This window comes from Polyodon spathula, chromosome 18 (assembly GCF_017654505.1).
Source record: "Polyodon spathula isolate WHYD16114869_AA chromosome 18, ASM1765450v1, whole genome shotgun sequence".
Lineage (NCBI taxonomy): Eukaryota > Metazoa > Chordata > Actinopteri > Acipenseriformes > Polyodontidae > Polyodon > Polyodon spathula.
The window spans coordinates 30,411,001-30,435,007 of NC_054551.1; the positions used below are offsets into that span (position 1 = coordinate 30,411,001).

The 24,007-nt window shown below is 39.2% G+C and overlaps 1 protein-coding gene across 18 annotated transcripts in view; it reads right to left on the reverse strand.

Annotated features, from left to right (window-relative positions):
* LOC121331105 (receptor-type tyrosine-protein phosphatase F-like) overlaps positions 1-24,007 on the reverse strand; it is a 181,901-nt gene that overhangs the window by 34,825 nt on the left and 123,069 nt on the right. For 9 of the 18 annotated variants that reach the window (XM_041278285.1, XM_041278297.1, XM_041278288.1 and 6 more), the window contains 7 exons: positions 20,092-20,361; positions 17,782-18,363; positions 17,409-17,542; positions 16,714-16,858; positions 14,550-14,855; positions 11,556-11,749; positions 3,674-3,700 (listed from right to left, as the gene is read on the reverse strand). In XM_041278285.1, the coding sequence (XP_041134219.1) occupies positions 3,674-3,700; positions 11,556-11,749; positions 14,550-14,855; positions 16,714-16,858; positions 17,409-17,542; positions 17,782-18,363; positions 20,092-20,361 (1,658 nt within the window). The remainder of the gene's footprint in view (positions 1-3,673; positions 3,701-11,555; positions 11,750-14,549; positions 14,856-16,713; positions 16,859-17,408; positions 17,543-17,781; positions 18,364-20,091; positions 20,362-24,007) is intronic. The other 9 variants (XM_041278300.1, XM_041278292.1, XM_041278299.1 and 6 more) reach the window with 3 other exon arrangements.

Here is a 24,007-nt window from a genome sequence, read left to right on the forward strand (position 1 = left end):
TTGACAACCTGTCTTTGGGTAACAGTAAAACACACTGAACCACACTGAAACTACACCAATCACAATGTCTGGAGGGATTTCCATTGTACACCACTTAGGTTTGTTAAAGGAATGCACACTATTCCTTCAGCAATGTAGATTCCTTAATCCTCTGAGGGTGTAACTTTCATCAAAAAAAAAAGAAAAAAGAAAAAGAAAAACAAGGAGCACTGACTGAATACTTAAATTTTTTGCCAGTTTGCAAAGATAATGCTTTGGACTATGCTAATGCATTGGTAGTCTATATAGCCTGCTTTTTCTGGAGCGAAATTAGAAGGTAGCAATAATTCTTGACTGCTAATAAATTAATTTCAGACATCTTAAAGGTGGAAAAATCATTGGAGGGAACTCGTTACATTGGGAGTCTTAACAATTTAAGATATGAAACTCGATAAAAGTATTTCAGAGACTTGTTCGTACCAAGAACTCAAGCAGACAAAGTATCTGTGGTTGAAAAAGGAGTTAAAATTGAGAAGAAAATGTGTCTGGATTTGTACAAACTGCAGTCACAAACCATAAAAAACTCCATAGATGAAATACGCATTTCCATGACCGATGATAAAAAATAAAAAACAGAGAGAGAGAGAGAGAGAGAGAGAGAGAGAGAGAGAGAGACTACAGTCGAGTTTGGCAATTGCTCAAAAGGGGTCTTTCATGTTTTATCAATTAATCATCAATGCTTTGTTTGAAAAGAGTGAATTAAAGTTAAAATGCTTTTCATTACAGAGCCAAGTCAATTCCAATGGACGAGGATAAAGGGCCAACAAATTCCAATCATATAATTTATGGCCTGAAAAGAACCTGACATTCACAACTTCAATAATAAACCCTGCAGTTCGAGGCACTTCTGCACCTTCCATTTGACTCAATTGGGGATTTTCACTGTCAATCAAGAAACAATGGTCCCTTTGTGAATCTGGCAATATTGGCCTGATATACTCCTTACCTCCAGAACTTCAACAAATTATAACTAATGGAGAAATGTAAATGTATATATATATATATATATATATATATATATATATATATATATATATATATATATATAATTATATATATATTCTCTATATAAAAACCATAGATAGAATTATTTTCCTATAACTCACTAAAGCTCATCTATTATTCTCTCTCTCTCTCTCTCTCTCTCTCTCTCTCTCTCTCTCTCTCTCTCTCTCACACACACACACACATATATATATATATAAATGAGGAGAGAGAGAGAGGAGAGAAGAGAGATCGGAGAGGAGGATTGAGAGGATTAGAGTAACTCGAAGTCAGGAGCGTCAGTGAGTAGGAAAATAATTCCATCTAGGGTTTGTGACGTCATAAACTACAAGATCATTAGGTCGAGTAGTTTATAAAGTGTCACAGAAACCTGAGATTGAACTATTTCCTATAACTCACTGAAGCCAATCTTACTTTTTTTTTAAAATTTATAATACATGGATATTATCTGTGATAAAAAAAAGATAAAAAATGTGTGTTAAGGTGTGAATTTAATTAATAATAACATAAATTAAGTCAATATTAAATAATCTTAAATATAGTTTTCTTTTTGATAATTCAGGAACGGTGAATTAAAAAATAACATTTTTAAGGAAAAAGTGTTTCAATGGAGTATGCCTTTTATTTATTTTTTTTAGTAGCTGTCAGCTGAAGATTATTTGTCTAGTTTGTTTGGTTGGTGTTGCCGTTGGTGGAGGATGATTGTAAATCTTCAGAGCCATTTATGGCACTGGGTACCTATATTTATGATTCCAACTCTATAAAGTCAATGGAGTTAATTCATAAATATTGGTACCCTTTGCCTTAACTCCATTAATTCACCAAATTTGTAACTACCACTATAAGACAAATTAATGTTCTACACACTCACAGAGGTATCATTGCTGTGTAAGTATAGTATTAAGTATTGTTATAAACAATATTTATAACACTTAACACACTTGGAAATAACACTGCTGCAAACAGAAGGTATGTAAACTTTTGACGACAACTGTATATAAATATAATATTACAGTACAGTAACCTCATAAGTCATGATACAAGAAGGTACTGTGAAGGACAAATTGGTCTCTGTGTAGTTTCAGCACTTTTATTCTTATGCTGTTGGTGTTTTAATGTGGTTGCAGAAACAGGTTTCACCCTAGTAATGCTCATGAAGGTCTCAGTGTCATTAGTGCACGTACACACGCAATCACCCCATTCGACAGTAAGCAAAAGATGCACACATTCCCAAATGTAACGCTTTGTTCCACTTGAAAGCACACTTCAAAATATTTGTAGTACACAGACAGGCAAACACGCACAGCTCACTGCATGCCTGAGACAAAAAGGTTCCACTGTGTTCACATGAATGTCCCACTTTTACACTCAACCTGGCCTTTCCCCACCCCTGGACAGGGATAGCTGGCTGATCTCTATCTGAGCGTGCCAAGGAGGCTCATCCATCGGAGGCCAGCCATCCAGCCAGCCTTGCATGTTTAATGTGCAGCCAGCGAAACAATGAATACAGCAAGTAGCGGCAAGCACAGAGCATTCTTTGGAGTCAGCAGTTCTGTACCAACAAGTAACAGGAGCACGCTACCAACTTTTCCATTGGGTGGGTGGGTTTATGTGTAGGGGGGATGGTGGAAGATATGATACGCATGTAAACCACAACTTTAACCTTTGTAATAAAAAAAAAGAGAGGATCAACTTCCACAGCTCCATGCAAGCCCCAAGCAAATCCGATTCTCACGCAACCACATACCACAGAGATTGAAAGAGAGAAGGGGAGAGCATGAATACAGCCTGTAAAACATGGTCAGCTCCTTCTCGCTCACTGCAAGATTTTTTTTCTTTCCCTTTTACCATAAAGGAATGTTTTCATGTTCATAAAGGCAGCTGATGAGGACACTGCAGCACTCAGTTCTGCTAGAGCATACCCAAGTTCTGCAATGTGCGCTCAGCTCTTAAACACCACACTGTCCTGGGAGCCAAGCAGTTTGCATCATGGGAATTGATTCAATTCTTAGTGTTGATGGCACTAAAGTAATATTAGAATGCAATGTGCTGAGTGTATACAGTAGTAGTTTAATATTAAGAGACAGATTTAGAGCATAACTTTCTAACGAGGGTTGAGTGGACAATAGCCTTATAGCGGAGACAGATTTAGAACTGACAGCCGCCAACTGGAGGCAATGTATATGAAAGTATTAACAGGTTTTGAGATCAGAGAAAGATTTATGGAAACAGACCTTTAGAATAAAGGTGAAGAATACAGTTGTCTACAGAGAAGAGGAAGGGGAACTGTATAATTGTCGGTAGTGGGGAGGGTGGGTGCTAGTGGGGTGGGATGGGAGCAGACCATGCTTGAGCAGGGGTCCTTAGCATAAGGGCAGATTGAAGGGAAAAACAAAAATACTGTTAAAAAAATGTTTTCATGCGGTTTCACAAGCTGCTTGTTCCTAGTGTTAATAGACAGTTCTGCATATAATTGCCAAGGCACAGAACTGTGCAGTGTATTAACAAGGAGAGTAACAGCCTCTATCCAAGCACAGATAGCGACAGAGAGAGGCAGACAGTGTTATACAGTATTCTCAGAGGCCCTTGCTGGCTAAAGAACCCCTTGGCGCACACTTCTGTTACTCACATAGTCCGCAGGCTCCTCAACTTTCCACTGATGGGACAAGACAGATGGAAAAAGGGCACAAATAAAAAAAAAAGAAAGGTTTTTTTAAGGGAACAGCTGTAAGACAGGATTTACAGCAGGTAGTGTTAACAGGACTATGTTATTAGGATATCTGTTAGGGGAGGAAAGCATTAATGGGCTGTAATGGAGAGAAATGGGTTAAAATAAGAAAAGTTATTCAAAAAACAATTCTAAATATTGTTTTTTCTTTAGTATAATTATAATTTAGTGTTTCCGTTTCTTCATTTTAATTCCCACTAATGTGCACTACAGGCCAGTATAACAGATCATCATGACAGTGCCCTCTAATGGGAGAAGATGGTACTGTAGATGCATTGCTAGCTTTTCCTTTGTGGTGCTGATTGTTGCACTTCACTATATTTACTAAGTTCCACCAGCAATGCCAGTACATGAGCCCATGGTGCAAAGTGGGCTCACCCTTCCAACACTGAACTGGACTCAGAGTCCATGTTGAATCCTAGTAGTGTACAGGACATTTGCAAAACATGACCTTGGTTCAGATAGAGAACTTACCTCCAAGTGAAGCCAATGTGTCCCTACATTATATATTACAAAAACAGCTTTCTTCTTCTTTTCCAATGGGTTGTGCTCTCCACAGAAATGACATAATGGACTTTACTTTCCATCTACTCCAGAGGACTGTATACAGCAGCATACTCCACAGGGAGACATTGCAACCAAAATACACAGCCATCTGTAATTGCTCCCCCTCTGGTGAAAGATGCACTGCCTTGCTATTAGTTTAACAAACACTCAAACCAGAACCAGAAAAAAACTCCCTTTTACTATAAATGTAACATTCTACCCAATGCATCTTTTAAAAACATGCAAATAATTCAGGTGTACTTAATGTTATACAAGCCACTACTACTCACGGATATACATATTTGTTTCAGATAAGCCTTTTCATTTTAATTTCAATATATATTTCAAATCTTTTATTAAGAACTGGCTCACAAGAGACACCATGGCTAATTTACAGCTAGGTCCTTTGGTATCAGGCAGCATGAAATAAAATGACAAAAAAAAAAAAATTCTTGAAGCTGAAGGAGTGCCCATTGTGATGCAAACCTCTACTCAACAGAGCAATATTAGGGCACGCTTATTTTTGTGTAAATAGTATTTATTTTCTCTCATCATAAACAGAGGTTTTTAAAAATGCACACAAGTAAAGCTATGGAAAACGCAGGCAGTCTAAAGGTTAACATCCCCATACAAATAGAATACAATCTTTTCAGCTGTTCCCGTCAACAATTAATTTTACATAAAAAAAGCTAATCACGTATGATCTCTAACTACCTTTCATGGGTGCTGCAAAGTCTGTAATTACTGATCTTATTTATTTCCTTTGCCAATAGTGTTTTTATGACATTTTCTTTCATACTCAATATGCTAGTGCACAACAGAAAGGCAGCTCTCCTTTCACATCAATCCCCCTGGTTTCCTGCAGAAGCGCTTTGTAGCCCTGATGATTTAGGTCTCCTCTGGAGCTACCGTTATGTGTCTGTCACAGACTTGAGATTAAATTTCACCTCCAGAGGTTATTCATTTTGCTCATTCAGCGTTGAGCCTCTGGATTTACCCCCCCCCCCCCCCCCCCCCCCCCCCCCCCATTTCTGAAGCATATTGTTCATGGTTTCTTGTGTTAGTATTTATCATTCTGTGTTTCTCTACACACCACGTGTGCTTTTTTTTTTTCTTTTTTTAAACCCAGACGGGAACTGCGGTTTCTTATAAATAACAGCAATGGAAATTCGATTTTGTGTGTAGGCTCAATATATTAAAGCTATCAGGCACACACGCCTAAGGTAAAAAGCTGGCAATTCAGGATTAGCTGAAGGGCTGCTGAGCATTTGTATGCTGGTCGTTGGCTTTTGGGACCAACTTAAAATAAAACAAGTACAAACAGGCATCTTTCTTCTGTTAAAAAAAGTGTAACAAACAAGACTCTGGGTGGTGCAATAAGTGAAAAACTGCAATGGAGGAGTGAGGTGTGGTTTTGCAATCCAATAGTTCTTCACCTGTATTTATCTAGCAGGCAATACACGTATTTGCCACATGTTTAATATTCACTGGCTTACCAAGCAGTTTATAATGAATTCAAACCTATTCTATGCCTCAGCTGCAATCATTTCTAGTGTCACATTTTCTTTACTAATGTCTCTGTTTTAGGATGAGAACAAACATGTTGCCATGTATAACTGAAAAAGACCGACACCTTCCCTAAAAGGATTCGGGATTTTTCAGCTTGGAGTATACCTATCATAACCATATAAAGTAGATTGCTGTATTCTGTTAAGGAAAAAAGTGACTATAACCCACAGGATGGAATTAGTTGTGATGTGCTGTATCCAAATGTCAGACATGTTTACTGAGAACAGCAACGTCATGAAGAAACTAAACTGTAAAGGCAGTACAGCTGCCGGGTGTGGAGCTGCGGATATGTAGGTAACGTGGGTCTGTGTTCAAATAAAAACCTGTCTGGACCGTCATCATCTTCTATACATCAAACACACATAACACAGTGTGAGCTATAACATGCACTATCTCAGTTTATCATCCTCGCTGACGGATGCATTTCTGTCTTTCTCTTCTGCATAAAATTTGACCTGTGTCAGCGTGATAGAGGGACACCTGTAGTTCAGAACGAGGTAGGGTGTTGGTCTCAGATCAGTGGCAGGGCTGAGCTATGACTCTTTTTAGAGAAGTAGGTACATTTCCCCCAAAATTCCACTCATTTAATAGAGTGAGGAGCACCATCTAAAAATCAAAAACATTTATAGATTTCAGGGCTGAATGTACATCAGTTACTGATCAAAGTTGGAATCTTGCTCTTCATCAGACTCTGGGTCATTGACAAAAAATTGAACTTTGTAAGGATTTTGGCAGCAATCTTTATTCATGCAGTCACAGGCTTCACTGCAGGCTAGTCTGTTCCTAGTGCAACTGCAGTTACTTTTGCACTCAGATTTCTTGCACCCCCATGCAACTAACTGTAAAAGTTGATCAGGGGCTGCTTGCTGTGTCAATGTTGGCACCATCATACAAGTGACATCACTGTGCCTTTTTTTATTCTGACCCCAGACTATGAAGTTAATACGGTTGTAACAGTGGAATGGATGTTAAAAACTCTTCAGCCTTTTGAAATGGATATCAATTACCCCCATCGTTGATGTGCAGAAACATCTGTTTGCGGCTCTGCCACAATCTGTCAAGTTCTGTTATTGTATTCATTTATTTACAGCAACAAAAGTGTTTAAGGGTAAAAGTTTGGCACAGTGCAAGCTTGATTCATTTCCCTGGTTCTGTTATGTGTCTATCAGCACAAAGCCAGGCAGGCTAACAACACAGCTTTCAAACTCTCATTTACTTCCATTGACAGTGTCCTAAACAGAACAGCTAACGTGATATCCCTGCATTACGATTCTCAGATGAGCTACCCTGAATGGAAACTCTCACACCCTGTGGATGTCGTTTACAATAAGCTGTGGACATGAGAAAACAAGCAGTACCCCAGCTATTAACAACACAGGCCATCTTGTTTGAAGCAATCTTTTCTTAAAACAGAAGGTCTGCTTCTCTCCTCTTTGCTGAAATCCATCTGATACTCAAGCCAGATGAGCCAATCTGGCCTGCTTCCAGCTCGCCCCTATGCACCAGGTTTAGCTCGCAGCGGACGTGGAGAGGAGGAGAAAGGTAAACAAATCTCTCAGCCAGAGCTGTGAGATCCATTATCAGCAACACCCGCCAAAGCAGGCCTGCATGGATAAGTTCTATCTATCAGATCCCACCAGAGCAGCAACTCCTGATAACACAGCACCTGTCAGTCAGTGTGAGGTCCTGTTATACAGGGCAAGAGCCGCCATGAGGCTGTGCTGTCTAAATCACAACACAATACAAACTGACGGGAATATAACAGACACAAGATACAGGCGGACATTAGTAAGTATCTATTACTGTTCAACTTTGAGATACAACACCTCCATAAGCTGCACACTTATATTCTTTATATGTAACTATATCTGATGCATCGAAACTTGGCAATATGACCACAATCTCAGAGCTGGTACTTCTGTTGTACTTTCTGTTAAATGTCAAGTTTGTTTCAGTGAAATGCTCACTTGAAATACAGAACTGTTTGTTCCTGTTTTTTTTTTTACTTGAAAGAACAATTTAAAATGTTCTGATAGGAATCTCTAATCTGATCAGGGAGGGTTCCATTGTAATTGCAAATGGTTTCTTGCAAAAGATCAAAAGGTGTCACAAGTGATTGGCAGACAAACTATAAATAATATTCCATTGTGAAGTGTTCTGAACAGGAAATTATATACTGCACACTTTAATTTGAGACTCTGCAGTTTGCATCGTATTATACATATAGCATATCGATTTTCTTACACACTTGCTGTGGCACTTTACTTTAATATGGCTACTGTAAACCACACTACTATTAAAGAGGCTACTGTTTATCCATTAAAATGATCTCTCACTTAGATAAGCCCTCTAACACTGTCACTGTGCTGCACTTTGAGGTCGACCGATTGATGAAATGTTATGATTATGACTAGTTTCTGAATGCGGTGGAAAACTGCTAAAATTAACTCTGAAAATTAGAAGAATGAAGGTTGCAGTGTGTATCGGCAGGGCAGCCTGTGAACAGGTTTCTGGATAAACCGCAAAAATATATTAACCATACACATAAAATTGGCTATCACTGTGAAAAATGTCTTCTCGCTGAAATATGCACACAGTGCAAGATCATGACTGCTCAGCCCTCCACACCCAGCACTGCCACTACAGAGCCACAGTTAAATACCTAAGTACTCAGTAGGTCTTGTGGATTGTACATTTACGGCTATATAAACTGTTTCATCCTGAGCTCAAGTCTGCAAATGCATTTCTGAGTTTAACTCAATCATTGGTGCTGCTAAACCAAATCTTTGTTGTTGGTTCTTTATTCTAAGTTGCATGACATGTAAAATTGTCATCTAATAAAACATCTACTGCAATTTGTGTTAGTTTGGCATGGCATATAAAAAACATTTAGACATTGTGAAAAGCTGAAGGAGAAAGCAATTGTAAAAATGTGCCTCTAAGTAACGTGACTGTATAACTGATTCCTGCCTGGGCCGACACATAAATCAATGAAATCACTGCAACATTATTGTATTTACAACTAAAAGCATTTCAGACAAGTCTTGTTCCCAATTGATTTTCGTTATCCACAGCAGTCAAGCCCCCCCTCCTCAAACTAATAAGCTTATACATATGATGAAGCAACAACTTGCACAGCAATGGAAAGGCACCTTCAGCATTTAAATGCAGTGGACTTGCAGGTCTGGAATATTTATTCTTTGACAGCAGCTAATGGCTCCTTTACGTAAAGAACTTTTTTTTTTCTCAGCTTACCATATTAAGCAGTAGGAAAGACTTTCTGATTAAAAAAAAAAAATCTATACTGGGAAATGTCTGCAACAATGTCTTTGTTACACAAACATATTTTATGGCCATAAAGTTGTGGTAGGTGCACGTTAACTTATGTATTTAAAAACGGCAAGATTTTTGCAATTTTTAAATCTGAATATAATCTGTTAATTGCTCAGATATGGTTGTATGTGAAATGTTTCAAGGTTTTTCAGAAACAATTACCTTCTCAGTGATGTTTAGAAGATAGCGTTTTCTTTTATTCATCGCTACATCATTTCACAGTTACTGAAGTACTGTTTTTCTTTTAATCTCATCAACAAGACAAGCTTTGCAGCTGGCTCTGTGGTTAAGAGGGGAGTCAAGCCTCAACAAGTCTGCAGTTTGAGATACATCTGCATGTGGCATATCGTTCCAGCGATAGTAAATTTCAAAGAATGTAAACTAATCTAAAACACAGCTACACAAAAACGGTAATGAATAGCAAAACTGATAGTGGGCGGTCAGGAACACAGGGTACTGTTTTCACTGTGGGGGCCTTTATCTTTTATGTTCCAACACCATGGAGACAGGTACGGAATTCCCACGCTGACTGAACCCCTACCCAATCTCGCACTTTAAAAACTAAACTGACACATTTAAAAAAAAAATACAGCAAACATGTTTTGAAAATCTAAAGAAAGTACTTGTAACACAGCTGCAGGTCTGCAAAATACCTATAATGCTTGCATTTAGCTAAAAATAAATAATAATGCTGTTTGGAATGTCAAAAAAAAATGAAGTAGGCAAACACCACAAAAAATGACAGGTAGCATTATTGTAAATGCATGCTGATAAAGCTGTATCTTAAAACATTTGGTACTAAACAGACACCACAGATTGTGTTTCACCTTTTGTTGCCTTATAGTCTGGAATTAAAATGCATTAAAATATATTTTTTCATTTATCTACACAACTTCCAAGTGAAAAAAATATTCTAGAAATTTGTAGAAAATTAATTAAAAATAAAAACTGAAATAGCTTGGTTGGGTAAGTGTCTATTCCCCCTTGTAGTAGCAATTTTAAATTAGCTCAGGTGTAACCAATTGCCTTCAAAATCACAAACCAATGTAAGTTGCCTCCAGCTGTGTTAAATTGTAGTGATTCACATGATTTCAGGATAAATTCAGCACTTCCTGTAGGTTCCCTCTGCTAGGTAGTGCATTTCAAAATAAAGACTCAACCATGAGCACCAAGGCGCTTTCAAAAGAACTCCGGGACAAACTTGTTGAAAGGCACAGATCAGATGATGGGTATAAAAAAAAAAATCAAAGGCCTTGAATATCCCTTGGAGCACGGTCAAGACGATTATTAAGAAGTGGAAGGTGTACCACCAAGACCCTGCCTAGATCAGACCATCCCTCCAAACTGGATGACCGAGCAAGAAGGAGATTGATCAGAGGGGCCACCAAGAGGCCAATGGCAACTTTACAAGAGCTACAGGCTTTTATAGCCAAGACTGGTCAAAGTGTGCATGTGACAACAATATCCCAAGCACTCCAAAAATCTTACCTGTATAGTAGGGTGGCAAGAAGCAAGCCATTACTCAAGAAAGCCCACCTTGAATCCCCTTTGAAGTATGCAAAAACACACTCAGGAGATTCTGTAGCCATGTGGCAAAAACGAACAGGCTTTGTTAAACACGAATGCATGTCTGCTGTGTATGTATGTATGTATGCATGTATTTATGTCTGCTGTGTATGTATGTATGTATGCATGTATGTATGTCTGCTGTGTATGTATGTATGTATATCTGATGTGTATGTATGTCTTCTTGAAAAGCTTTCCCTATATTTAGTACATTGAAACACAAATGAGGTTTTAAAATATACATGAATATATGAATCTCTAAGGATTACATCCATACTGCTACGGTATGCTTCTTTTTTTCTTCAGGCAATTTAGCATTTATGTAACAAGAGGGTTAAGGAATTATAATGCATAAACTAAATAACAAGGCAGTACATTTTTACAAGGAAAACAAAACGGATATTTAAATCCAAAAGGCCATGGATGTAATATTCACATGTAAAATTAAAAAGTTCTCAATTAGAGCATCATCTATAACAAGGACATGTAATACTTACTGTTGCTGCAGGAACCATGCCCTGCTGAAGTAAAATATACTTGGACATGCATTAATTTATAACTAGCAGAAATATAATAAATGAATAAGATAAATCACAAAAACAAACACAATCATGACATACAGTAATAATGATAATAGCACACCTATCCTCTAAACATTTGCAATATACTGTGTACACAGCGTAAGATTGTGCATTTGCATGTGTGGGATATACAGTCCAGTATTTGAAGTTGTGCATTGTTAAGTCATGTGTTTGCAGCTGTGTGGTACCTGTGCCTCTGGAAGCATGATGTCCTTGATGAGTGGCTGTCCTCGTGGCTCGCTGTTCTCCAGTCGTGAGTAAGTCACCTGGTACCCTCGGATCTGTCCGTGCTGTTTGTTGGAGAGTGGTGCTTTCCACGTCACTCGGATTGCTGTGGAGTTGATGGCTTCTGCTTCTACTTTCCTTGGGGGCGCACTAGGCACTGTAAACAGGTAAGGAATGATATATTACAGGCACAAAGGTAGGGAAAAGTAACAAAATACATAAGACATCTAATGCACAGGTATTTAAACCGGCAAGTCACATAACAGCTGTACTAACAGCAAATGAAAATTCAAGTGCTAAAAAAATCACTAATGATGCTGACACTGGCAGTTTATTTTTTCGTTTTGCTGCTTGTTCCAACATGTTTACAGCACTTGGTCTTAAACTATATATAGACCGAGACACAGCCCAGTGGCTCTGCAGATTCAAGTCACGGTCTCACTCTGTTCCAAGAGGTTTTGGTGCAGGCACCTGTAAACAATCAGGGCAGAGCATTATAAGAGTATGTGTTCCCATGTAATCCAAGGTGATAACAATGCCTGCATTTGCTTTGGTGCAAATCAAGCCTAAGGTACTGAGATGAATGGCCAGAAGGGATTCTATTGAAGAATGAGGGAATTAGAAAGATATTTCCTCCAAAGGCTTAACCAAGTCTATATACACATAGTAAAGAAAGGCAATCTTTTTCTGTTTGGAAAGCCCATTTATCTTCCTCACGACTCTTGGCTATAACCTGCTGACAGATCCTTAAACAGACAGACAAACAGTACCCCCCTGCACCTAGTCCTTCTCATGGGTTAAACACTAATCTCTCAAAGAAAGATCAAGGAGAATGAATCATCTCCAGGGTGAACTGGCTCAGAGTTCTTTCTAAATTATGATTGTCCTAGGAACCTCGAAGCACAAGGATACAACACGGCATTAAATATGTATTACTGTAGCCCAGATCATCTGTGGCCCCAGCTTTACGCACACTGGACATTGGGGTCAGGTCTAACCAGCATGAAATGAATTTAATAAACAGACGGCAGGGGTTGTGAACATACATCAGTCACTCAGGATGTTCGTTGCTACTTAACAAATGTTTCAATCAGAAACGAGGCAAGCAGAACTGTCCTGGTGATCACATTACTGCAGACACCCGTAAAGTCTTTTTCTAGCAAAACCAAAAAAAAAAAGGAAAGATTATGCCCTAGTGAAATGTAAATATCTTTCAATATAGAATGAAAAATTGCCTGCGTGTTAGTACATTAAGTGAGTTAATCACAAACTCTGGATTAAATGGACTAGCCAATGCCAAATGCCAAACAAATAGACTAGCCAATGCTGAAAATGAAGACACTCTAATTGCTGGTAACAGCTATCTGCTGCAAATACCTTTTGGAGAGGAGGCTGGTATGTAGACTATGAAGAAAACCATAAATGGGACAACGGTGAGGGAGTTTTTAAACTGAATAGGGACAAATAGAAGATGAGTCATAATGGCGCAACCACATAAAGTGTACCGGTGTGAATATCAAAAAAGTTTAAAAGAATAGGAAGACTGAACTTTATATTCTTTTTCACACAGAGTATTTCTTGGCAAGTTTCAGACTATGAAGCTAAGGGCAGGGCTGCCATTAAAAATAAAAGTAGCACGAAGAGTCCATCTCATTTGTCCTGTGGGAATTCTGTGCGCACATCTGGATATACACTCAGGGGCGCGGAGTTAATCTTATTAACTAAAACACAGCATATAGCGTTTCTGGGTGGGCACTGCAGGGTTGGCCACAGTCAGGGAAAAAGTGCTTCTACCCTTGGAGGAAACACAGTGTTTGTAGTTTACCTGCTGCAGCACCAGGTACTAGAGATGCAAGCTCTGATCCTGGTCTTACATCACACGACTGTGCTTTTTCCACCATGTCCCCACCACCACCAGCACCACCTTCCTGTCTACTGCCAAACCTACTGTTTCACAACACCAAGTTCGAATTGGAAGCTGAGCTCAGCTGTCCTAGAGCATTACCCTTTTTGAACAGAACAGATGCAGACAATATAAACCCAATATAGAACAAGGAAATAGTATTAATAAAGACAGCAGAAAAAAAATGATTAAAAAAAGAAAAACACAGGCATTTATGGAGGGACATTTTACTGGTTAGTTTACTAGCCATCATAAAAGCAAGCTGCAGAAGGCACTGTACCATACAGTGTTAGAAGATTAGGACCAAAGCTGTTGCAAGCTTAGGTAGTAAATGTTTTTTTTTTTTGTTTTTTTTTTTATCAGCAGCGAGAGCCGACAATAAGCAGCTCTGGGTCGTAAGCATTTTAAATTTATTCCACTTATCTAAAATATACTTCGATTTTCTTGAGAGGGTCTATACATGTGCAGATTTGACTCAGATTTTTCTGGGTTTTGAAAGGTTAATCTGCCCAAACTGTCCACCTTCACACTACTTCAACTCAAAGATAGTTCTATAGCACCTAGGTGATAACCATTTTTTCAGTTAGATGTTTGCTTGCCATTATTACATCCAGCCTTTGAAAAGTGCAGAACAGAACACAATTCTTATATCCAGCAGCCCCTCAATGAAACATAGTCAGACCTCACTTGTGTTCATTTATAAGCCATTGTGGCAAAATACCAATTTTCTGCTACATTAGAGCGTTTGTATCCCTTCATCTCAAAGTAGACTTATAAAAATGTTTCCTTCTGATTGAACATTGTGAGAGGAGTATCTGTAATTGTTTTCTTTTATTTCATTTCATGCTTTTGAATTTATCCAATTTATGAGAAGCTCAGGTAGCTTTTAACTTTTAAAACAGCAAATTTAAAATAAAAGTCTGTGACCATGCGGCCTGTGAAAATAGTAGAACATTTAATGATGACATGCAGCCATGTCTACAGCATGAAGAGAAGTGAGGTGTGCCTGTACCATGTGTTAAAATAGTTAGTTTGCAGTTGCATCTAGACATACCATCCTCATCGGTTCGCACATGCACTGGAGGGCTCTCGGGTCCTGGCCCCACGTCAGTGTGAGCTCTCACCCACACCATATACTCTGTCCACTTCTCCAGGGTTTCCATGACATAGCTGGTGGCCTCGGCTGAAATGCTGGACACCTCATGCTTCTCACCGTCCTCCCCGTTTACAGCTTGGTAGGCAACTGTGTACTGGACAATGGCTCCATGGCGGCTCCCAGCAGGGGGTGCTACCCAACTCACCTTGATGCTGGTGGAGCTGAGACTGACAGCATGCACTTCTTGGGGGGGGGCTGAGGGGGCTGAAAACACAACAGGGGAGGGGGGGATGAAAGGGAAGGAAATGGAGCTCTGGACTGGGTAGAATACACTCAATGTGGTCACCTTGCTGAGGCTTTAGAAACCTTCAGACAGAAAAAGCTCAAAGCAAACTTACTTGGTCAGCTAGCTATAATGTAATAGTATATTAAAAACATACGCCTCAAAATCAGAGACAGGACAAAGACAGAAAGAAAGAGCAATATTTAGCAAGTAAGGTATTTCTTTTAGGCTTCCAAGCTAATATAAATTAGTTTGCTTGTAGTTCTTACTGTGTTTTATCAAGGTGTTGTTTAAATATCAAGTGTCTCTTTGTTTGTGAAAAACAAACAAACAAAAAAAAACTCTTGGCATGTTCTCTACAGTCCAGCTTAAACAAAAAGCAAGATGGCAAACAAAACACGATTTAAAAAAAGCACAACACAATGGCAATTACACATGCAGGAACATGCAAACTTAAAACAATACAGCACAATTCTGAAGAGGTTTGGTAAAAATGCAAATTTCTCTCACATGCCTGCTTGTATTTTAGTATCCAGAGCAAAAAACACAAATGGAATACCGACTATAAACAGGCTGGTCTGCAGGTTTTTAAATGATCCTGATTTGGTAGCTGGCTTTATGCATAGCAATATTTTCTCTCTCTCTCTCTCTTTATAATAAATTAACTATGTGAAGGCAATATTTTTTGATCTGTAGTATAATAATAATAACAATAATAATAATAAAACACATTTTCTTTGCATATCAGGAGATCAAAGCAGAGGAGCTTTACTTTGACAGAAATGCGGACTCTCTGTGTTTCGAGCAATCCAGACAGTGTGAGCTTTTGTCAAAATCACTAGTGAGTTGATCAGAAATACCAGGAGACCCTGACACAATGTTGCAGAAAGCAGAGAGATAAAGAGTCTGACTTGGAGAGGCAGATTTCAATACTGTACTCTTGGAAGGAGCCCAGGGGCCCCATTTGACAGGTAAAACTAACACTCTTAGCAGCATAGATGCTTTGTACAGCTGTCTGAATGCACTTCCTTTATTTAGATTGTGCAAGAGGAAATCTACATTACATCAATGCTAAATATTTAAGCACAATGTAAGGGACATTAGGATTGGGGGGGGGGGGGGTATCAGAATTGGCTCACAGAAACAGAAAAAGCAGCTCGGTTTTGTCATTTCACTTTCTACAGGACCACCCAGGAGAGTAAAAGTTCTGTGTAAGTCAAAGCAGAGCTGTCTATTAAACATTTAAGCTCAGTTGCTTCTTTAATTGTAACAGAAGACCAGTTCCAGAACATAACCACCATCTATTCTTCAGAACACTGTGGCCCCGAGTTCTTTTGGGACGGCATGTGACCAGCGACCCCACTGGGGTTAAAGGCTTTGGACCAAAGTAGTCAGTGTGTTTCTTCTGCCTTTAAGGCTAGAAAACAGTTCTTTAAAAACTACTTCAGCAGCCTACAAAAAAAAACTAAAACAAACTTTGTATTTCAATAGCTTGTTTGTCTACTGTTTGAAATACATTGTATTGTTTATTCTCTTTCTTTACTTTTATTATTTCTGTAAGCCCATCCTCTGTAAAAAAAAAAATACATCTTAAAATAATTATTTGTTTTCCAATTACCTCACCTACCTTCTTCCTCTCTGTCAGGGGCACAAAAGACCTTAACCATCCTCACATGAACAGTACAAGTTCAGGGGTCACTGGAATATGGGTTAAACTGGCCTGTGAAACCTGTACAGGTTCATCTTCTTTTATTGAAGGAAGACTTTTTGCTTTGTTTTCATCTGCTAGCTAGCACAGTAATACAAAGGAAAGGGGTGTGTGGAGGGTGAGTCACTTACTGGACTGTGCTGTCCTCGCTTCTATGGGCTGTGTGTAGACTCCCACTCCGAAGTCAGAGTGTGCAGCAAGGGTAAACTTGTACATGGTATCTGGCTTCAAGCCCTCCACTGCATACGAGTCGGCTGGGTTCAGGTTCAAGCGTTGCTGTTAGAGCACAAACACATAGCACGTTGGAAACTTGTTGTCCAAAGTGCTTAGGTCTTCATAACTGTTCTAGCCTCACCGAATAAGTGATGAGTGAGTGATGGTGGTTTGCAGAAACAAACAAAAAAAAACTATTCAAATCCATCATGGCGTGCTGCTTTGCAGAACCATCAACATGTGTAATTATGTAAAAAGTCAGCACTAGGGAGTCAAGAAGTCTCAGATAATTATGGAAATGGTTAAAACAACTAACATGTAACATTAATGTCAATTCTGGCTATTTTTATTTTTTTTTTCAGTAAAAGCATATTGCCAGTTTTACACTATATACAAGTTTGTGAATTTATACTGGGCAGGGTCATTTAATTCACTTGGACAGCAGCAGGTGAGATGCTCTTGTGTGCAGCCTCAGGGACAGGATTTCTTTTTTTTCTTCCCCTCATTTACCCTCAGTACCTACTAGTGAACTCACACCCGAATAGAGTTAAACAACAACCGTGTGTAATGTTTTTAATAGACAGGGCTTTCGCTTCCCCAAGTGGTTCTGTACCTTTTTGTCAGACCCTTCCTCCCAGTATTCCAGCTCGTATTTGGTGATCCGCTCCTGCGTTGGCAGTAACCAGGTCAGCATTATCCGGGTATCCGACTCTGCCTCTGCTTGGAAATTCGAGGGCTGGGCGGGCACTGGAAAGGGAAGAAAAAGACAGAGAGCGAGAATCAAGACATGCTGAATCTAGGTATCCTAAGAATTAAAGATAAAACAAGTACAAATTAAATAATTTGACCAATCAAACATTTATGCTTGCACAGGTCCCACTCCAAAACCAGACCAACAGTACAACTTTGGGTTAATAGTTCCCTTTGATTATTAGACTACTGTCGGGTAACTGACAGATACAACAGCTTTCGGTGCAATGACTCACCGCCCTGCTGCGCTTTGACCTGGAGCACGTCTGAGGGGGGCCCGTCCCCGACGGAGGTGAAGCCCAGGACACGGATGCTGTAGGTGGTGCCAGTGATGAGGTTCGAGACAGTCGTGAGGCGGCTGTCGTCCGTGTTGTGTTTGTTCCAGGAGCTGAGGGGCCTCTGCAGGTCATCGCTGTAGTAGACGCGGTAGCCACGGATCTGCCCATTGGACTCCTCTGGGGGCTCCCACTGCACCAGTATGGTGCTGGCACTCAGCATGCGAGCCTGGACCCGCAGGGGAGGGGAGGACGGGGCCTGCTCCCCAGTGCGGGCATCCACAAGGTTGCTGGGGGGGCCCCTGCCGATGTTATTGACTGCAATCACCCGGAACTCGTACTCCGAGTAGGGGCTCAGACCTCCGATGCTGTAGCGGGTTGTGGCTACTCCGTCTACCTCCTGGTAGCCCCGCTCTGAGGATTTTGCCTTGTATTGGATCACATAGTAGGAGATGGGGTCTGGATTTCCGGAATCCCAGGTCAGGGTTACACTAGTGGCAGTGGTTTCTGTCACTACTGGTGCAGTTGGTGGTTTTGGCAAGGCTGCACAGATTAAACAAAATAAATTAAAATCAGAGTTGACAAAAACGCTGGCTATAGGGTCATAGTTTTTTTTTTTCTTTTACACTGATCAAGATCTAAACAGTTGAATCTCCTTCTTAATCTTGTCTTCTGTGGCCTGTCTAACCAAAAGCTGCCTGGATTTAAACTTGTATTCCTTTTAGAGCCTAGCAATAAACACACGTTCCTTCCTAATGCTTCCAAAATCAACAGCCGCAAACAGTTATGTAGCAGACATGGCCCACTTCAATAGGAGTTCACCATTCTAATGTTTCTGAACTTCAACACACAAACCTTTCAAGGAAAGCAGCTTAGATTCCCTTTAGTAGTATCTCATCTCTTGTTTCTTGGTTTTTGAGTCACCACTGAACTTACACAACAAGCTATTTAGGAGCACCTAACCGTAAAAAATTATTCTGGTTTTGTGTTGTAAAAAATATAATGGATCTAACAGTACCTCATTAAAAAATGTTATATTACTGAAACCAGAGTCTGTAGCTCTGCAAATCCATATTCCAACGCCCTGAATCATGTAACTGCTGTAAGGTGCTGTGTGTGTGTGTGTGTGTGTGTGTGTGTGTGTGTGTGTGTGTGTGTATATATATATAAACCTAGGACTGAGATACTGCAGCCAATCAGCAAAGCATTGAATGTTGGGCTTGTCAGTGAGACCTGCTGGCTACCAGCCCTCTTGCCTTAACCTGATAAAACCCAGCCTTACACACATCAACAGCAATTATATCTGTCGACTCTCTTGAGAGGTTCTGCCAGTAAGCCCCAAAAGTGCTCATTTATACTGTATAAGGGATAACTAATGCATACATAGTCTAGATCAATACAAGGATTCAGATTAGCAAATGTCAATTTAGTTGTGCATCTTTTAGGAGTCAATCTACAGTGAATAGTGTTACATGTTTGCATGATAAAATTATGCCAAAACTACCTTCTACATTGTAGCCAATTGCTCTTCTCACAAATCTTCTAAAACCGAACCAATGAGTTTCAGTCCCTTTGTCAAACCATATCTCTGTACTTTGTACTTTATAAACCCACAAAGTGCAGCCCGGATGCACTTACTGATACACTTTAACATTGGATCTAAATAACAATGTTCTTCAAGCACAAAAACTAGTATGTTAACCACTGATTAACACCACACCAAGCATTACCATTGTCAGGCTGCAACCGGGTCATTCTACAAATGCGGTGGCAAATGCTGTCACTCACCTTTATAGTAATTAAATTCAGATAAAAATGGCAAATAATCAAATAATACCAAAATACTTAATACAAAATACATTATTTTCTACTCTTATCTGCAAAAGTATTTATTTTATATTTCAAAGTCAGTGAGAGCATGAAAATTGGTTTGTCACTCATATTATGGATAGCGACCAGACAGGCTGATATACTGGCGGCCAGGTCAGGGGTAAAAGAGGAGAATGAAAAGAAAATCTGGGTGTCATCAGCAAAGAAATGGTGAGGGAAGTTAAATGAGGAAATGGTAGCTTCTAGGGGTGAGGTGTACAGAGAGAATAGTAAAGGTTCGATGACTGTAGCCACCGTATTTGTAGAATGACCCAACCTCAAATAGGCATCTGAACCCAGGGTAAGATTAACCATGTTGGAGAAGGCTGCACAGCCAAAACCTCTTTTCCTCTCTCGATTTCATGTGTAATCAAACACACACTGCACTAGCTGTGCTCTTACCTTTGACGGAGATCTGAGCAGTTGCGTCGATCATGCCCAGGGAGGAGATGGCCACGCAGGTGTAGTTGGCGGACTCGCGGATGTTGATCAGCTCAAGCACGTTGCGGCCCACAGGCATCTCGTCCTCTTTGGTCAGCTCCACAACTCCAGCCATCCATTTCACATAGGGCATGGGGGCACCCACCGCCACACAGGTCAAGTTCACACTGCCCCCAGGCATTACCTCGTGGTTGGTGGGGGGGATTGAGAAGCGGGGAGGGACGCGGCGTACTGTTAAAGTGAACAAAGCAGCATATAGGAATGCAGAAAGGGCAATGCCAGCTTTGCAATTGCCGTTTCTACAGCAGGGGAAGCTCTAACTGTTCAGGACATAGCTGGTATTAGCACTTAGATGTCTATCAGTATACTGCAATTTTATCCTTCAATACATTATTAATCTTGTGATTACTATACTGGAAATTAGAGATAGAAATATGACTCCCGTCACATAACAGTTTGATCTATTCCTGGTTTTATTACGCGTTTAATTAGACATACCTGAGCTTGGTAGCTCATCAAGCTTGTATTACACTGTGTAACAAAAAAAATATATATATTTTTGTTCCTGGGTAGTAAGTGTTATTTCCTAATTCCTTATGCCTCAAAAGTATAGAAAATGGCTATTATTCCCCACAAACTTTGCTTTTGTGACCAGGACAGTGATATTTTGAAATATCACTATTTCCAATGGGCAAATGGGCAAATGTGTGTCTTTTCGTTCACATAAAGTCAGAAAAAAACAACATATGAATCCAAATTAACATGTATTTATACTAAAGTAATACAAAGATGACTACAAAAGATTTAGAAGTGAGTAGTTTTTCGAGATTTACAATTATACTGTATTTTATCACTGTCCTGGTGACAAAAGCAAAGTTTGTGGGGAATAATAGCCATTTTCTATACTTTTGAGGCATAAGCAATTAGGAAATAACACTTACTACCCAGGAACAAAAATTGTGTTACATAGTGTTATAATCCAGAATGGGTGAAACTACTGTGCAATAGGATTCTTATTTCCATTTCTTCATTATAAATGTTTTGGTTTCACAGAATGCAGCATACTGTCGGGTTAAAATTACAACAATTCATGATTTCAGGTTAAATATACTACCATACTATAATATGTTACAAAAATACTAGAAAAAAATACCAGCATTCAAAATGTTAATTGGGTAGATGCATTCCCAGTGATTAGAGACCATGATAGAACTGTAATTCAAGTGATTGCAGAAAAATGCCTGTACTGAACTCTCATCAGTGGATATGTCTTAAAGTGAATTTCTATTAAAAATAACTGCACCACTGAATAGCAATATCTGAATATAAATGCGTGCACAGGAATTGCACTTATGCCTTCTTGAAGCTGGGGGGTTGTGATAGTAGTTATTCCAGGAGTCCTGGTTGGTTATGAACCGTGTCAGCTGATCTAATGGCTAATGTCAGCTAGGAATAAACAGTTAGCGCTCAAGCCCCTTTCAATAACATCTTTGCCGTGTCAGAACAAATACACACAGTCTGCAGCATTTGCATACTTGCACTTTGAAGTGAGAGACCTTCATAGCTAATTTTTTTTTTTTTTTTTACTTGCCTGATACATCACAGATTTGGATATTAAAAAGAGCTGCAGAAATTTCTCTCTGTAAAATGCTAAAATCTCTGCTCAGCCGTTACCTAAATGCATTTCACGTGGAACAAATACTCTTATTAATAAAAAAAAAATAATAATACAGCATTTTCATTCAGTCATGTATAAATGATATTACAGGTTGCAAGGCCAAATGGAAAGCTACTTAAATAGTATATGCTAAATATAATAGCACTGCAGACTGTAGCTGTTCCGGCACAACAAAACATTGATAATAAACTGAATTTTACAATTTTTTTTTTTTTAATTCTTTTTCTTACCACAATGCAACATACATTAAAAGACTTAATTTTTTTCCTGGCTAGCAAGCAGTTAGGTGATTATCTGGTAGCTACAGTTTGCAATAATTATAGGAGACAGCCAAAGACAGAATAACGCCAGCCCCCATTTTCATCTTCTAACATTTAAATAGCATATTTCTGTGGACTAAAAAACTAAATAAAAGACAGAAAGATCAGAGTTTACGTGACCGCAATCAAATGTGTGGATATAAGGTAGCGGAGTTATGTTTAAAGTTAACAGATATTTAAATTACTGTTCATCACTCTCTGGAAATGTCATCAGTTATTAACTACTGACAATGAAATCATAAATAATTGCAGTTGTAACATCTGCTCTGTGTAGTTAGATATCGACTCCTTTTTATATTTTTGTCCCTTAAAAACTGCATGCTCGCCTACCTATGAGCACATGTATATTTAAGTGTTTCTGTGTCAAGATTGCATGCAAGGGTGATTTACTATTCAAGCCAGGTAAACTCTGTGATAATCTTTCTTTCTTTGAGGGGGGGGGGCTGGTTTTTGAACAACTTTGAGCTTTGGAGCTTAACAAGGACGTCAGTGATTTGCTGGGTTTGCTTAAAAAATTAACAAAGCTGAAGTTAGTAACTGACGATAAACAGAATGATAATACTGAGTTACCCATGGACATGGAAATGGTTTCAACATGATGGTGGTCTTTTCATTTGAACATCCCAGCTCTGATCGACTGCATTTTGCAAGAATCACACTGATGTAATTATGCTTTTAAGGTATAGGATTGTTTTTTACAGTGAAAGCTAGCAATGAACGTGTTTGTAAAATAATAAGCAGCATGTACGTTTATGAAGCTAGCTTGAGTGAAGCACCTCATTTTTTTTTCATCTATAAGAAGTATGCTGTAAGCCAAGGGAGCAATCCACAGGTACAACTTAAGGCAGAGGCTGTTTTGGACTAAGGGAAGAGGAAGGCACAGCTGAGTCTACAAATGGGCAGCAAAGCAATTTTGCACAGATACCTCATGCATACATGCAGTGGAGCAGAACAAAAAGCAAGCCTCTTTCTCTTGTCTAATGTACATATTGTAATCACAGCAAGCATGCACCTACATCCACTCGTGTTTATCTGAAGATAACCTCTTCTTTCCATCACCTGTTTAGAGTCTGAGGTTCCTGTAACTGTGCCCTGACTCTGTAGCACTATTCTATGTGTGTACCAAATAAACTAAGCACTGAAGTGATATGGGATGCAAGGGAAGCCATTCTAAACAGCTCATGCATAATATATATATATATATATATATATATATATATATATATATATATATATATATATATATATATATAAAAATTCAAGCATGCATAAAGTGCATTAGCTGCGGTTCAGAAATGAGAAACGGGTATTTATTGCCCTTGTCCCTTTCTCATTGGTATTTTAATGGCTTTGGATTCTACCATTCCTATTGCAGGATGACCTCTTCTGGTTATAATCTCTGGTTTCAGGAGCCATTGGGTTTTGCAAATCTTTGTTTCATAGCAAGGTCATTTTTCTTGTATCTTTATGGACTTATCAGTTTTTTTAGCAAATGGAAGCAGACTGAATTACATAAAAAATGCGAGGAGGGGGTATTGTTCTCAAGTTCTGAAATGGATGAATAATTAACAATGCAAAAATGGAAAGTAAATCCCTCAGTTCAGAATAAAAATATGAAAAAAAAAAATATTACAGATGCTCTGAATACTTGACCAAGACCTAGTTTGTCTAAGTTTCCAGGACTTTGAATTTAATTTGCCTGCACTATGACTTTTAGTATTTTATCTGCTCACTCGTAAACTCTGTAGTACAGTTCCTATAGCGAGGCTCCCTATAGCGAGGATTCTGAAAGACGCACCTGGCAGGCTCCCTATAGCGAGGGTTCTGAAAGACGCACCTGGCAGGCTCCCTATAGCGAGGGTTCTGAAAGACGCACATG